This window comes from Loxodonta africana, chromosome 18 (assembly GCF_030014295.1).
Source record: "Loxodonta africana isolate mLoxAfr1 chromosome 18, mLoxAfr1.hap2, whole genome shotgun sequence".
Lineage (NCBI taxonomy): Eukaryota > Metazoa > Chordata > Mammalia > Proboscidea > Elephantidae > Loxodonta > Loxodonta africana.
The window spans coordinates 39,978,565-39,993,807 of record NC_087359.1 but is presented as its reverse complement, the minus strand read 5'-3'; the positions used below and the strand labels follow the sequence as shown (position 1 = coordinate 39,993,807).

The window sequence follows — 15,243 nt, the reverse complement described above, 5'->3', positions numbered from 1 at the left end:
ATGATTGCACGTATCTGTGACTCTACTAACACCACGGAATTGTACACTTTAAATGGGTAAATCATATGGTATGTGGATTATATCTCAGTAAAGCTGTTATATATTTAAAAAATTCTTCTTGCCTCAAAGCTAGAAAAAAAATGTACAACAAAATTCTAACTCACAAAAAAAGAGCACACCTCCTGGCCTGACAGAGACTGGAGAAACCCCGAGAGTATGGCCCCCGGACACCCTCTTAGCTCAGTAATGAAGTCACTCCTGAGGCTCACTCTTCGGCCAAAGATTAGACAGGCCCATAAAACAAAACAAGACTAAAGGGGCACACCAGCCCAGGGGCAAGGACTAGAAAGCAGGAGGGGACAGGAAAGCTAATAGGGAACCCAGGGTCGAGAAGGGAGAGTGTTGACATGTCGTGGGGTTGGTAACCAGTGTCACAAAACAATATGTATACTGTTTGATGGGAAACTAGTTTGTTCTGTAAACCTTCATCTAAAGTACTTTAATAAAAAAAAAAAAAAATTCTTGCCTGACTAATCTGTCAACAATATGAAAAATAATTAAATGTGTATACCCTTTTACAAAATTGGGTTGGCATCTCAAAGGGATGCCAGAACCAGCTGCTGTTGAGTCAATTCTAATTCATGACGATCCCGTGTGTGTCAGAGTAGAACTGTGTCCCATACGGTTCTCAGTGGCTGGTATTTTGGAAGTAGATCATCGAGCCTTCCTTCCAGGGTGCCTCTGGGTGGGCTCCAACCCCCTCCAAGCTTTTTGTTACCAGCTGAGGGCATTAACCGTTTGTACCACCCAGGGACTTCCAAAGGGATGAAGTGAGGATTAAACTGAGTAGATAACCTGTGCCATCAAGTCAGTTTCAACTCATGGCAACCCCATGTGTTACAGAGTAGACCTGCACCATAGGGTTTTCTTAACTGTAATCTTTACGGAAGCAGATCACCAGGCCTTTCTTCCGTGGCACTGCTGGGTAGGTTTGAACCACCAACTTTTTGGTAATAGTCAAGTGAAAACCATTTGCACCATCCAGGGACCAAATTGAGGCAGTGTACATCAAAGTGATTAGTACCATCATTGTCAAGGAATAAATTGTGGTTAGGTGCCATCGAGTCAATTCCAACTCATAGCAACCCCATATGGAGAACTGCCCCATATAGTTTTCTAGGCTGTAATCTTTATGGGAACAGATAACCAGGTCTTTCTGCCATGGAGCTGCTGGGTGGGCTTGAACTGTCAACCTTTTGGTTAGCAGCCAATTGCTTAACTGTTGGGCCACCAGGGCTCCTTTGACAAGGAATATAAAACCCGTTGTCATTGAGTCGATTCCGACTCACAGTGACCCTACAGGACAGAGCAGAACTGCCCCATAGAGCTTCCAATGAGCAGCTAATGGGTTTGAACTGCTGACCTCTTGGTTAGCAGCCAAGCTTTTAAGCACTGTGTGGTGACAAGGAATAGGGGGACTGAAAATGCCAGTTTCCCCTCAGGCTTTCCCCCTGTCCATCCCCCAGCAGCTGCCAAAATAGCACACCAGGAAAAGAACAAAGAAAACAAAGAAGCTCTTTATGCCAAATCACAAAGACAAACGAGGAAGTGAGAGGGAGGGGCAGGAGGAGGGCCTGGGAGGACACCCTTCCACACCCCATTCCTTTCTTCACAATTTCAGAAGCTGTTCCATCTCCTTTCGAAGTTTGAATTTCTGGATCTAGAGGAAGAGAGAGGAGTGAAAGCCACGCTTGGGACCTCTGCCAGCTAGGGTGACCAACCCATCTGTTTGCCTGAGATTGAGGGGTTTCTCAGGCTTTTACTGCTACAACCAGCAAAGCCCAGGGCACACCAGAATGCGCTGATGAGCTGGACACCCTACTTCCATCCTCTCCACACACACTCTTGTCCATCACTAAGGGGTCATGGGCCTGGCTGGCAGGCCTTCTGTACCTGGGTCCCCGGGCCCCAAGCTACCCTGCCCTTCCACAAACTCCTCCACCTTACCCACCTTTCCCGAGATGGTGAGGGGGTACTGGTTGACAAACACGATGTAGCGGGGAATCTTGAAGTGGGAGATCTGCAGACCAGAGAGAGGGAAAGGAAACGTGAGGGTGGGTGGGGCCCTGGGAGTGGGGAAGGGAAGGGGGCTAGGCTTGGCTGGGAGTCAGGCTCGTCAGCAGCCAGAGCCACCCACCAACCTTCGCCCTGGCTGGGTATCAAGGAGAGATGGTTGAAGAACTGAGCAGCGTCGGTGGGGTGGGGTGGGGGTGTATTGAGGCTCCCACCTTCCCTTTGCAGTAAGCCTTGATCTCCTCAGGCGTGGCCTTCTCCCCGCTCTTTAGCCGGATGCAGGCGCAGATTTCCTCCCCCATCCGATCGTCCTTCACGCCCACCACCTGCCAAGTCAAACACCAGACATCACTGGCCTCATCCATGGCTCCTGCTTCCAGGGTCTCCCCTGGCTCCCCTGGGCTGGGTGCCTCACCTGCACTTCCTGCACCTGTGGGTGTTTGTGAAAGAAGTCCTCGAGCTCCGCGGGGTAGATGTTCTCCCCGCCCCGGATGATCAGGTCCTTGGAGCGGCCCACAATCTTGCAGAAGCCTTCCTCGTCCATCATGGCGATGTCTCTGCAAGGAAAACTCAGGCATGGCTTCTCACCCTGCCTCAATGGGCTGTCTCACTCTCACTCATCAAACAAGCGCCTACTCTGTGTCTTGCACTGCTCGAGGCTCTGGGGGATGCAGCATGAACTAGATGCCTGCCCTTGAACTTGGAATCTAGTGGACGAGGCAGACAAAACAAAGAAACCAGTACCTCTAACATATGCTCTCCATCTCTCTAAATATATCTATATATTTTTTCATGGCTGGCTTCTTTTTTATCATTCCATTCTTAGCTCAAATGTTTCTTCCTTCAAGAGGTCTTCTCTGAGCACACAATCTATAGGAAGCCCCCTTCCCACCACAGATACCTTCTCTCCTGTAACCCTATTTTATTTTCTTCCTGGTGTTTATCAGTGTTTGAAATGATCTTGTTTGTTATCTATCGCCTTCCACCAGACATGTGGGAGAGCGATCAGGGCCCATCTCATCTTGCTGTTGGATGGACTACCAGTGTCTAGAATCGTGCTGGCACATAACAACCAAAAAACCAGTTGCTGTTGAGTCAGTTATGACTCGGCGCGACCCTGTATGTTGCAGTGTAGAACTGTGCTCTGTAGGATTCTCAAGGCTGCGACCTTTCAGAAGCAGATCGTGAGGGCTTTCTTCCGAGGTACCTCTGGGTGGGTTCGAACCACCAGCCTTTCAGTTAGCAGTCAAGTGCTTAACCATTTGCGCCACCCAGGAACTCTGCTGGCACATAGTAGGTAAGTAATGAGAGTAACCAAATCTTGATGCTAAATTGGGGTGCTGGTGCAGTGCACTGTCGTAGGCTCTGACATCTGAACTATGTTTGATCCTCCCAATAGCCCTACATGTGACTATCCCTATTTTACATGTTTTGGAAATTAAGTCTCTAAGTGGTGAAGGGCCCATCTCAACACACATGTTCTACCTGTCCTCGTTTAATATTCCCAGCTCAGCCTTGGGACCCCTAACCTCCCCTCAGCGGCCAACCCTCCAGCCCGCCCTGCCCTCTTACCCTGTCCGGTACCACTTGTCCTGGCCGACCGCCTCCTCGGTTTTCTGGGGCTCCCCCCAGTAGCCTAGCATGACGCAATACCCTCGGATCCACAGCTCACCAGGCTTATTCAGCTCCATCAGTGCGCTGGTCTCCGTGCTCACAATCTGGGCCTGGGACAGGGCGACTTCAGGCTCGGGGCTCCCATCCGCTCACTTTGGGATGGGGGCCCTTGGACAAGGGGAGAGATTTGCCTTCCCTCTCCCCAGTAACGAGTGCCACCCAGGAAAGACAGACAAAGGCCAAAGTAGATATCCATCACCAGGTGGAGATCTGAGCTGGGCCCAGGCTAGGGGATCCAAGGAAACGGAGTGGGTCGGGAGATGCTGCAGAGAAAGAGGCCAGTGGAGGACCAGGCCAACTGAGGAATTATAAACTGTGTAGAAGAGAAGCAAGTCTCCTCTTACTTCCCAACAAGCAGCATATAAGGAAGCCAGAGAGGGTGGCATGGCAGCACCATGTGACCAGTAGAGGCAGAATCTGAAAACCTAGCTGAGGAAAGGGCCACAGCCAATGGACCCAAGAACACTTAGTCTCTGTGTGCCTCAGGGTCTGCATCTGTTACATGAGGAGAACTGCACCTGCCTCTGCCTTCCTTGGAGCCCTGGTGGCATGGTGGTCCCTGTTAGAGTGGCAGGGACAGGTGGATAGATGTGAGGGACTAATGTCACTGCACACTCACCCCTTGCAGGACTGGGCAGGGAGGCAGCCAGGAGAGATTCACACCACGATAGCAGTTAGTCCCAGGGAAAGCAGCTGCTTGGGCTCACTGGCAGTGACCCCACAGAGACAAGGGTGCAAGCGGGAAGGGGGAACCAGGTATGGACTGGCATAAAAGCACCAGTGTTAGAGCAGGAAATGCTGTCATGGCTGTGAACTTGAAACTGAGAGGTGTTCTGGGTCACCTTTTGAGAAGCAAGAGACCCCTAAAGGGACAGGCTACTTGGGCAATAAAGTGTTTACGCCTGAGCAAAGGAGAACTCTGAGAAGGGAGAGGCGGGAGTCTGTAAGGGAGACAGCTGGGGAGGAAAAATCTCTATGCTCTTGCTCCTCTGTGAAACTGCCCTGGCTACCCCAAGACAGATGGTGAGGCTTGGCAAAAACACACCCCAGACAGGAAGGGAAGCTGAGGAGAAGTTCAGCTGGCAATGGCTCAGGACCTCTGCTCCAACCCTCTCCTCCTCTTGCGCTTCAGCTCACACAGCAGGCTCCAGGCCAGACCCAGTGAAGACCCTGCATCTCGTGAGCTGTGTGGGTCTCAAATTGAAAGTGATACATGTCTCAGGGGGTGCGTCCCAGCTGAGTGGTGGGAGTTGGGGGCCTGCCCATGGTCTGGGGGCTGACCCCAGTGGCTCACCTCCGTGTGAGGCATGACTCTGCCCACACTTTCTGCCTTCTGCTCCACAGTGTCCTCAGGGAAGTGCATGAAGGTCACTGGACTGTTCTCTGTGGTTCCATAAGCAATCTAGAAGTGGGGGAAGGGTGTTTGGAGGAAGCTCAGGGACTGCAGAGGGATGGGGTGAGCTACCCTGGTGAAAACGGGAAGGAACTTATAAAAGGCAAGGGGAGAATAGAGGGCAGCTGAGTGGTGGGAAGAGAGATGGGAGGGTAGAGGTCAGGGGTCAGGAGGAAGATGTGCTGGGGCAGACTAGATCCTGCAGGGGCCCCAGATCTGAAATAAAATTGAGAACAGGGAAGCCATTCTCTTCCAGCCAGGGCTCCCTCTCTCTGTCTCCTTGCTTCCCTAGAGTAGCCATTACCAATGCCCTGACTCCCCATCCCCCACCCCCAGGCCATCTTAGCCCCCCTGATTTCAGGCCACAACAACCCCGCCCCTGCCTTCCAAGCCGAAGTTCCCATAAACTTGATGAGAAAGCCAGCCTGCCTTGGCCCAGCTGGGAGCAGCACAGACAACCTCCTCCCTCAAACCTGGGACAAATGCCTGGCCTTGGGGTGGGTGCCCTCTCCACAGTTCTGGAGGGTTTCCTGTGCATCTATTTCCATCAAAATAAAAATACAGCTAAAGCAGAGATTTAAAAAGCCAGCGGCATCCCTCCCACACACTTAGTGGTTGGCACATCATGAGCAACAGAAAAACCAGAAGCCAGCCTTGGAGGAGCCCAAATACCGTCAGGGAATGTTCTGAGCCACGTATGACCCCCATGGAGAGGCAAGGGGTGAAAGGGTCTTGGGAGAAGAGCAGGCGCTGGGCCCAGGTCTCTGCAACTGGGTCCTAGGGGAGGCGAGAAGGGCTAGCTGCCCTGTACTCGAGGTCCCCTCCTCCTCTCCTACGTTCAGCAAAGACACCAGATCCTTTGTCTGAGCCCTTCCCTGCCCCCGCCAAGTTCCCCCATGTCACCTGGCATGGCGTGGGCACAGATGGGGTCTGGCGCTGCCTTGGAGATCTGGTCCCCCGCCACACACACACTGACAATACCCCCTGCCAGGCAGCCCAGAGCTGGCCCTGGGGATAAAGCTTCCATCCTGCCCGTCCACCCTCCCCATTCCACAGGAATTTGAACACGGGCTGGCAAGTGGGCACACAGAGGCCTGGCTGGCTAGGGCGGGCTGCCTGGAACCTAGGGTCTGGCAGAAGAGCCATCCAGCGCTGGTCCTTGGTAGCCAGGACCCCGCCTGCTCATCCGCCCCACTGTGCTGGGGCCACTGCCCTCATGTGGCCTCCACCAAGTACACCTCGGCGCCACTTGGACTGCCACTCTGAGACCCCTCAGGGGTGGGTCCTGACCACTGGGGGTGGGGATGAGGGGACAGGGATATTTTGGGGAGATTGAGGGGGCGGTGTGATTATGCTTGTTCAGTTGCCATGACTGGGTGCCTGTGCTCTCCAGGTGTGTTTATGAATGATGGGGCTCGCTCCCCACACTGCTGGTTAGTTATCCTTCAGCCTGGGGTTGGGGGGGAAGGATTAGAGGGGACAGGAGACAGCAGAAACCCAACCCCAGGGCCGGGAGAGAGGGCCCCGGGGTGAGCCCCAGGGTGGGGAAGGAGCTCCCATATCCTTAGGGTGGGCTCTGGAGTGCCTAGGCAGATGCAGGCGCACGCCACTACAGCAGCCCTCCTGTTCAGCAGGCACTGCCCAAGAGCCCCATTAAAGCGCCGGACCAAGGCGGGACTTGTGTCCGGGCCCCCCTTCCTCCCTCCACCAGCAAGGGCACCCCGCCGAGAAGGTACGGGAGGGGGGCGTGTGGAGGCTAAAGCTTGAGCAAACAAATAAATGCAGGTCCAGGGAACGCCTCCCTCCCTCCGGTGTGAACTCAGGCCTCTAGACACACCCCTATCTACCCGACCTGACCCGTCTGCAAAAAAAAAAGCATGGGGAAAGGAGGTAGTGAGAGAAGCAGGATCTGAGTGCAGGGGTTCGAGGGACGGGTTCGCGGGATGAGGTTCTGGGGCCACAATCCCAGCCCGCCAGTCCGCCAGCTAGAGGAGGAAGGGCCCCCGCCCAATCGACGACCGGGGCGCATCTCCAGGCGCGAGGGGGTTAAGCCTGGTGGCCCCGATGCTCCACGTAGGAGCTGGCTCCAGCTGCCGACTGCGGTCAGGGCCGCGGTATAAGTAGGGCGGGGGACCGAAGGCCGAAGACTCGCCGCTGCTCACGCCAGGCCACCGTCGCCACCGCTGCCCCAGCCCCGGCCCCGGCCCCAGGCTCCCGGCCATGGCCCGCCCGGTGCTCCTGCTCAGCCTCGGCCTCCTGGCCGGCCTGCTGCCGGCGCTGGCCGCCTGCCCCCAGAACTGTCACTGCCACGGTGACCTGCAGCACGTCATCTGCGACAAGGTGGGGCTGCAGAAGATCCCCAAGGTGTCAGAGAAGACCAAGCTGCTCAACGTACAGCGCAACAACTTCCCGGTGCTGGCTGCCAACTCGTTTCGGGCCATGCCGAACCTCGTGTCGCTGCACCTGCAGCACTGCCAGATCCGCGAGGTGGCCGCCGGCGCCTTCCGCGGCCTCAAGCAGCTAATCTACCTGTACCTGTCCCACAACGACATCCGCGTGTTGCACGCTGGTGCCTTCGACGACCTAACCGAGCTCACCTACCTCTACCTGGACCACAACAAGGTGACTGAGCTGCCCCGGGGGTTGCTCTCCCCACTCGTCAACCTTTTCATCCTGCAACTCAACAACAACAAGATCCGCGAGCTGCGCGCAGGCGCCTTCCAGGGCGCCAAGGACCTCCGCTGGCTCTACCTGTCAGAAAATGCGCTCAACACCCTGCAGCCTGCTGCTCTGGACGACGTGGAGAACCTTGCCAAGTTCCACCTGGACAGGAATCAGCTGTCCAGCTACCCCTCCGCTGCTCTGAGCAAGCTGCGGGTGGTGGAGGAGCTGAAGCTGTCCCACAACCCCCTAAAGAGCATCCCTGACAATGCCTTCCAGTCCTTCGGCAGATACCTGGAGACCCTTTGGCTGGACAACACCAACCTGGAGAAGGTGAGCTCTTGGCTGGCACACTGCCCTGGCTCCTTCCCCTCCAGAGGCACAGGGAGCCAAGGCCACCACTGGGCACTACCCCCTCTCCCCGCAAATTCTCTCTGCCCCTCTGGTTAACTTTAAGGTGAGGAGAGATCCCCTTGGGCAAGGGGCTTTACTACCTCTGTCCCTTATCTTGTCATACCCCTCTAATCCCTGCCCATCTGTCCTGGTCCCTAGTCTTAGCCACTGCCCTCGTAGGGTTTATACTTATAAAACGAGCTGGGGGCTGCCCTGGCCCCACAAATGGTCCCCCTAGAAGGCATCTACAGTGCCCCCAAACCTCCCCCCCCCCCCGCCGTGGGCAGCTGCCACTTCTTCCTGTTAGGCCTTCTGCCCCTCCCTGATGTTTTTTCCTCGTCTCCAGTCAACCTACCACCCAATAAAGGAAGGTTTGTTTATTGAGGAGCCTTCCAGAGGAGCTGGGCAAATCAGGCCCACAAAGAGACCCTGTTCCTGATGGGGACTGTGAGTGTGTGCTCAGGTGGGGTGGGGCTGGGGGGGGTGAGGGCAGAGCAGATACCTGAGAAAGATGCTCCTTTACACCCCTCAGTGGCCCTGGCAAACTCCCTGTCCTGGCCACCCATACATAGCTCCACTGCAGTCCTCAGGTCTCTTTAAACAGAATTAGGGAAGTCAGGGCCCAGGGACCAGGGGCTTGCAAAGGTAAGAGCTGAGGACCACTGTCAACAGGACCCCAGGTGTCTCCCCAGGGAAGACTGGCTGGGCCTTACTTCCCCCTAGACTGCCAACTGCCCTTTGCCCACCCCAGTCACCAGATCATCTCCTGGCTCCATCCTCAGCCCTCTTTCCCGTGGGATGCCCAGCACCTGGCCAAGTGGGTCTACCTTGGGGAGGGGCGGAACACTCCTTGGGTCTGGAAAATTGCCCTGATACCAGGGCCTTTGTCTAGGAGGTTTGGTGGGGCGGGGGGTCCGGGCAAGAAGGAGGAGACAATCTTCAGGACAGTCTGGTCACCAGAGAACCTCATACTCCAACCTGAGCATAGGCGAGGGCACAGGCCTGGAGATGGAGGACAGAACTGAACCTGGACAGGAGCCAGCCTTTGGGCAGAGGGAGACTTCCTGAGCCTACCCTTCATCAGTCCTGTTGCCCTCCCCAGCTGAAGTTAGAGTCCCCTGTGTTCCACCAATGCCAGAGTGCCTTTTCAGTGGGCAGCAGAGCTGGGTATCTATCAGAGGCTGACCTGAGGCAGGGGAGGCCAGGTAGGAACTGTGGTGCCAGGGCCAAGATGTGGGCACCAATAGAACATTTCCTCTGGAGCCGTCCAACCTGACCCAAGTCTCCACCAAGGTGGCTCCACAAATACTGACTGGCAGGCAGTGAAGGAGCCATGAGGACAGAGCTGGGGAAAATCCCAGAACCCTGGGGCTGTGGGGAGCCTGGGCCCACTGCCCACCCCACCAAACACTGACCAGGTTCTCCATGTGCCAACTTGGGCTGCTGGGACCAAACCCTGGCTGCCTCCCCAGTCCCTGTGTTTGTGCAGGGAGTGTGGTGCCAGGGGAAGAGTACTGGGTGTCATCCTGCAGCTACTCTTTACTGCCTGGTGTGACCCAATACAAGGACTTAACTTCTTAAAGCCTCCAGTTTCCCATCTGCATAGTGGAAATCTCAAAAGGTCAAGTCCTGGGTGGTACAGATGGTTAACGTGCCTGGCTGCCAACCAAAAGGTTGGAGGTTTGAGTCCATCCACAGGTGCCTCAGAAGAAAGGCCTAGCAGTTTATTGCCCAAAAGTCAGCCACTGAAAACCCTAAGGAGCACTGTTCTACTCTGACACACATAGGGTCACCATGAATCTTTATCTCAAAGGGTGCTTCTGTGAACTAAATCATCTGTCACAACTGCTTTGAAAACTGTGGAGCTTCTCAAGGAACCACTGCTTATGTTCAGGAAAGGACCTGCCCCTTTTAGGCAATAGGGCTGGGAGAGGCTAGGGACCGAACTGGGGGCTCACTCATGCCCAACTTGCTCCCCAGTTCTCAGATGGTGCCTTCCTGGGTGTGACCACACTGAAACATGTCCATCTGGAGAACAACCGCCTGAGCCAGCTGCCCTCCAACTTCCCATTTGAAGGCCTGGAGACCCTCACGCTTACCAACAACCCCTGGAAGTGTACCTGCCAGCTCCAGGGCCTTCGGCGGTGAGAATATCCCCACCCCCACCCAGCACCCACCCTCATGGGATTTAGTGGAGACAACTGGCCCTGCACTAAGACACCCTCTGCATACCTCCTAGATCTGCTACCTAGTAGCTGTGGGACCGGGGAGCCTCAGTTTCCCCATTTGTAAAATGAGGATGACAGTGCCAGAGGGGCCAAGTTGGTCCTGGCACCTGGCTCACTGTCCCGGCACTCCCACATCCCTTCCCCAACCCCGGCAACTGTCTGTCTCTCCAGGTGGTTGGAAGCCAAGACCTCCCGCCCAGATGCCACCTGCAGCTCACCCTCCAAGTTCAGGGGTCAGCACATCCGGGACACAGCTGCCTTCCGCGGCTGCAAGTTCCCCACCAAGAGGTCCAAGAAAGCTGGCCGCCATTAAAGAGGTGGGAAGCTCCCCCACTCCACTCTCTGGAGATTCCAGCAAGTGAGGAGGGTGTCCCAGGATACTCCCTCCCCCAGACCAGACTCTCCATTTCTGCAGGGAGAGGAGGGGAGGACTGGGCCCCAGTTAAGGGAGGAAATGATTCCGCCCAGGACACCCTCTATCCTCTCCAACCACTGCCTGGCTCCCATGCAGGCTGTGGGAGTCCTGACCACCGGTCTTTCCTCACTGCAGGTCCTGGCCCAGCCGGTCCTGGTGACTGGCCTCTGCCTTCTGCTGGAGAGACTACTGACCTTCCCACCCTGACCCCACCTTCTCCCCATAGCCTCTACCAAAGCACAGAGCTGCCATGCCTAGATGTCCTGGCAGGGAGGCCTTGGGCACTCCACCACACACCCAGCTCCCCCAGATGGTGGCCGGAAGACACAGTGCCCTCCCTAACCATTGCTCCTGGCCCTATGGCCACGGCGCCTCACAAGAGAAGCTGTCACTGAGACCCCCAAGTCCCTCAGAGCCAGATGGGGTGGACATCAGGATGGCCACCCCTCCAGAACCGCCCTTCCCTCTGCTCCCCTCTTCCTGCCATTTGGAAACCAATATCACATCCTTGTCCTACTCCTTGCTTCCAGAAAGAGTCTTAAGCCCATACCCCAACTCCACCAGCCCCCCACCCACCAGGACGCTCTAGCAGGACACCTGTGCTTTGCTGCATATCCTCCCAAGCAGCGTTTCTTCCCCAGATTTCTATAAATATAAATTTATGTGTGTATAATATTTACTCCCCTGTCACCTGGCTCCGTGACGCACCAGCAGCTGCTGAGATCAGACAGTATTTTTTCATGTTTGCATTCTGGCATGAGGGTTGGCCAAGAGGCTATGGCAGGTTCCTGGCTCTCCCTCAGAGATCAGGCCTGCGCTCGTTCCCACTCCTGTCAGTCTGTTCTCACACCAGGCCAGGCCTGACCTGCCCCTGCCCGCAGCCATGTCCCGGCCACCACTCACCACCAGCTCCTTCATGTTCAGCTTGTTCATGATGACTCGGACCAGCTCTGGGGGTGCAGGGGACCCAGCAATCACACCTGAATCAGAAAGGGCTGACATGACTCCCCGCCTTCTCCAGGTCCAGTGGCCCTCTTTCCTCTATAGCTCATCCTAGGGAGCAGCATGCCCTTCTCTTCCCAGGCCCTGGACCTGGTCCTATACCTGGCAGCCAGCCCTGGCCTGGCCTCTAGGGACACTGCGGGTTTGCCCCCTCCCACCCATATCTCTGTAGTAACTTCTTATCCCCTAAATAGAAGACTGGGAACGTATCTAGCTCACCCAGGCCATTTCTGGGGGGTGAGCCCCAGGCAAAGTAGAGCCAGCAGCACCCTCCCCTCCTTGGCCACCCTTGGCCCCATCCCACCTCCACACATGGCTGAGATGTCGTAACTGGAGAAATCTGCCTGGTTCAGAATGTCCACATACATGGTAGGGGTGCCATACAGGAAGGAGCCTCTGTACAAGGTAAAGGGGAACATCTCAAATTAGGCTTGGAAGTGGAAGAGAACTCCTTCTCACCCACCCCACCCTGAACCTGCAGCAAGGGTCAATACAGAAGCTTATAGGTAACAGGCAGGAAAAACTCTTTGGAGGCAGGAACTGGTCCTTTCCTGGGGGTTCCCAACTACCCCTGTTCCCAGTTCTCCTTGTTGGAGGAAGGAGACATCTTGAAAAGGGGCAGGGGCCAGGAGTGAAGACTAGAAGGATCTTATACGCCCAAGGGTAGCCTGTTCACCAATGCTCACTTCTCTTTGCTGATAGCCTCCAGCACCATCTTGCCATTGAAGCTCGGAGAGGACAGGATGAGGGTGGTACCATGCATCACGCTCACCATTGTGCCCCCCACGGAACCCAGGCAGTGGTACAGGGGGCAGGGCAGGACCATCCTTATCTTCTCTGGTTTCTGGAGATGGCAGCAGGAGACTGGGTCTGTCATGGAGCCAGAGCCCCAAGAGCCACTTCCTCCAGCTGGCAGGGGGAGCCCCCAACCCTCCCCCAGCTCCTACCCAAGCCACCCTCTCCCTGTAGCCTGGTTTGGAGTGCTAGCCAGCCCTGGGCACTCTCCCTAGCACGCCCTCACCTTCAGGTGCATTTTCAGGCGCTCCCCGATCATGTTGGAGTTGTTGACAATGTTGTAGTGGGAGAGGGTGGCTCCCTTGGGGGTGCCTGTTGTTCCCTGGCAAGACAAGCAGGTGTCATCCTGGTCTCCTCCTCCCCATCTCCTTCCCACCCCACTGTGCAGGAGAGCACTGGACTGGGAATCAGGAGACTGGGCTTCTTGACCCAATCCATCATTCATTCATTTAATACGTATTCATGAAAGCTCTTCCATGTGCCTGTGCTGTGCTACGTGCTAGAAATGTGTAAGAAAAGAGTATAAATGTGTAGAAATGTCCTCATGCTGCTCATAAGGTGGCTCAGAGGACTCTGCCCCCAACTAGCTGTGTGGGCTTGGGTAAATTCCCTCTCTGGGTCGCAGTGTCTCCATCTGCTGAATGAGGGGGCAGGCTCCACCAGCTCCAACCTGCAGTGGCTCAGTGAATCTGCCCCTGCCCTTGAGAGCTGGGGGAAAGGGACACTGGTTGCTGGTGTTTCCCAGGGCAGAGAGGGTAGTCAGGACAGGGCACTGAGACCTTGACTTCAGGCCGGTCTCAGGAGAGAATGTCTGCCCTCCTGACCGCCTCTGCTATCTCCCCATTCCCAGGGAAGGATCATGGGACCAGAAGTTAGTGTGCCAGCCTGGGCTTGGGGCCTATGGCCTCTGCTCTACCGAGGTGAACTGGATGTTGATGGGGTCATGGCAGGACAGGAACTGCTGGGCATAACGGAGCTGGGCCATGTGCTGCTCCGAGCTGCCAGCCTCCACCACTTCCTTCAGGAGCAGGGTCCCCGGCAGAGGTTCGTCTATTGAGATGAGCGTGGTCAGGTCTGGGAGCCTGTGGGTGGGGAAGGTGGGAGGAGTCAAGGGCTGAGCAGGGGGTGAGAGTCAGGGATGCCGCACGCTGGCCCCTTCCCTGCCCCGCCCTGCAACACACTCACCTCTGACTCTTCAAGGCCCCCGGCTGGGCCCACTCCAGCTCTGGACAGATCTGCTTCAGTATGTCATAGTAATTCTGGGTCTTGAATTGCCTGGGGAACACTAGGGCTTTGCAGCCCACCTGTGGGAGGGGAGTCATCCCCCTATGGTCAGCAGGAAGCCCTGGGATGGGGACCAGGGGGACTCTCACTCATCAACTATTATCTCTCATTCACAATCACCCCTACTTTGACACATGTGCATACCCTCTGACACACACATGTACCCTGTGACATACACACACCACACCCTGGGACACCTACAGACACCAGCTCACATGCACCACCCCAACACACACATATGTACTATACTCCAAGACAAATACACACATGTGCCACACCCCAAGACATATACACACATGTGCCACACCCCCAAGACACATACACATCATGCACCAGGAAACGCCCCCCAACTTGCAGACGCTACCACCCCAACACACACCAGTCTGTGTCTGACCAACCACCCTCTCCACGGAGTTGGGACCTCCTCCCAGCCACACAGCCTAAGGAAGGACAGACTGAGTATAACCGCCTGTGCACACCCTCCCTCGCTCCATATCTGCCCTCTGTGTCAGCAGGAGGCCCTCTGTGCCAGGCACCAGCTGGGCCCCTCCCCCAGGAAGAGGTCCTACCTTCTTAAGGGCATACTCCAGCTCTGCCGCCTGGTAGGCTGGATTCACAGACACCTGGTGGGGATAACAAGGACATGTCAGTATCCTAGGCAGACCCTGTCCCTCCCGCTGCCCCTCCACCCTCAGGAGGCACAGAAACACCATGTGGGCAGAGGCAGTACCCTATACCCTTGGGCCCCCTTGGCAGGCCTCAGGAGAAAGCACCACCTGGTCTGAGACCAGCCAGGCACTGGTTTGACTCTGGGGCCAATGATGCCCCCTTCACATACCCATCTGTGCCAGGCCAGCCCCTCCTCACCAAAATGATGCCCGCCTGAGCGGTGGCCAACTGTATGAGCACCCATGCATACGAGTTAGGTCCCCACATGCCCAGCCGGTCGCCCTTGCGAAGGCCAATGCTCAGGAGCCCTGAAGCAGCTTTATCCACCTAGTGTAAACAGACAGGGCACAAGGAGTGAGAAAGGTGTAATCAGGAAGTGGCCCGTGATTCCCACCCTGAGCCCTTGGCCCAGGGGTTCACATCAGTGTGCATCAAAATCACCTGGGAACAAGGGGACAGGCAGATTCTCAGGCCTCAGTGGGTCTTCAGTGGAGCCTGGGAACATATATAATTAACAAGTGCCCCAGGAGATTGTGATGCTGAAGACATCGGCCCACCTCTGCCTAAGCTGTGTCCCCTTCTTCTGCCATCCCTTGGGGTTCTCAGGTAGCCCCCAACAAACTACCCCATAGCCAGGTGTCCACCCTCTCCCTTGC

General features: G+C 56.0%; 2 protein-coding genes across 3 annotated transcripts in view; one reads left to right on the top strand and one right to left on the bottom strand.

The window, feature by feature from the left end:
* Positions 1-1,561: 1,561 nt before the first annotated feature.
* ACSF2 (acyl-CoA synthetase family member 2) overlaps positions 1,562-15,243 on the bottom strand; it is a 40,771-nt gene continuing 27,089 nt past the window's right edge. Inside the window, exons 1-15 of one of the 2 annotated variants that reach the window (XM_023553584.2) lie at positions 15,029-15,071; positions 14,786-14,914; positions 14,488-14,541; positions 13,820-13,938; positions 13,551-13,716; positions 12,861-12,956; positions 12,526-12,683; positions 12,144-12,235; positions 11,741-11,817; positions 5,042-5,149; positions 3,646-3,797; positions 2,489-2,630; positions 2,289-2,399; positions 2,012-2,080; positions 1,562-1,720 (exon numbers count right to left, since the gene is read on the bottom strand). In XM_023553584.2, the coding sequence (XP_023409352.1) occupies positions 1,670-1,720; positions 2,012-2,080; positions 2,289-2,399; positions 2,489-2,630; positions 3,646-3,797; positions 5,042-5,149; positions 11,741-11,817; positions 12,144-12,235; positions 12,526-12,683; positions 12,861-12,956; positions 13,551-13,716; positions 13,820-13,938; positions 14,488-14,541; positions 14,786-14,854 (1,464 nt within the window). In that variant the 5' untranslated portion in view covers positions 14,855-14,914; positions 15,029-15,071 and the 3' untranslated portion in view covers positions 1,562-1,669. Of the gene's footprint in view, positions 1,721-2,011; positions 2,081-2,288; positions 2,400-2,488; positions 2,631-3,645; positions 3,798-5,041; positions 5,150-11,740; positions 11,818-12,143; positions 12,236-12,525; positions 12,684-12,860; positions 12,957-13,550; positions 13,717-13,819; positions 13,939-14,487; positions 14,542-14,785; positions 14,915-15,028; positions 15,072-15,243 lie in introns of those variants that run through there. The other variant, XM_003414399.4, reaches the window with a different exon arrangement.
* On the top strand, positions 7,361-10,903 carry CHAD (chondroadherin). The gene is made up of 3 exons (XM_023553588.2): positions 7,361-8,134; positions 10,175-10,338; positions 10,594-10,903. Exons 1-3 carry the CDS (start codon positions 7,361-7,363, stop codon positions 10,733-10,735), a joined length of 1,080 nt encoding a protein of 359 aa, XP_023409356.1. The 3' UTR covers positions 10,736-10,903.

Coding starts and splice junctions, on each gene's coding strand:
- CHAD (XM_023553588.2), top strand. CDS start 7,361: ATGGCCCGCCCGGTGCTCCTGCTCAGCCTCGGCCTCCTGGCCGGCCTG. Junction 8,135..10,174: donor ACAACACCAACCTGGAGAAG/GTGAGCTCTTGG, acceptor CTTGCTCCCCAG/TTCTCAGATGGTGCCTTCCT. Junction 10,339..10,593: donor CAGCTCCAGGGCCTTCGGCG/GTGAGAATATCC, acceptor CTGTCTCTCCAG/GTGGTTGGAAGCCAAGACCT.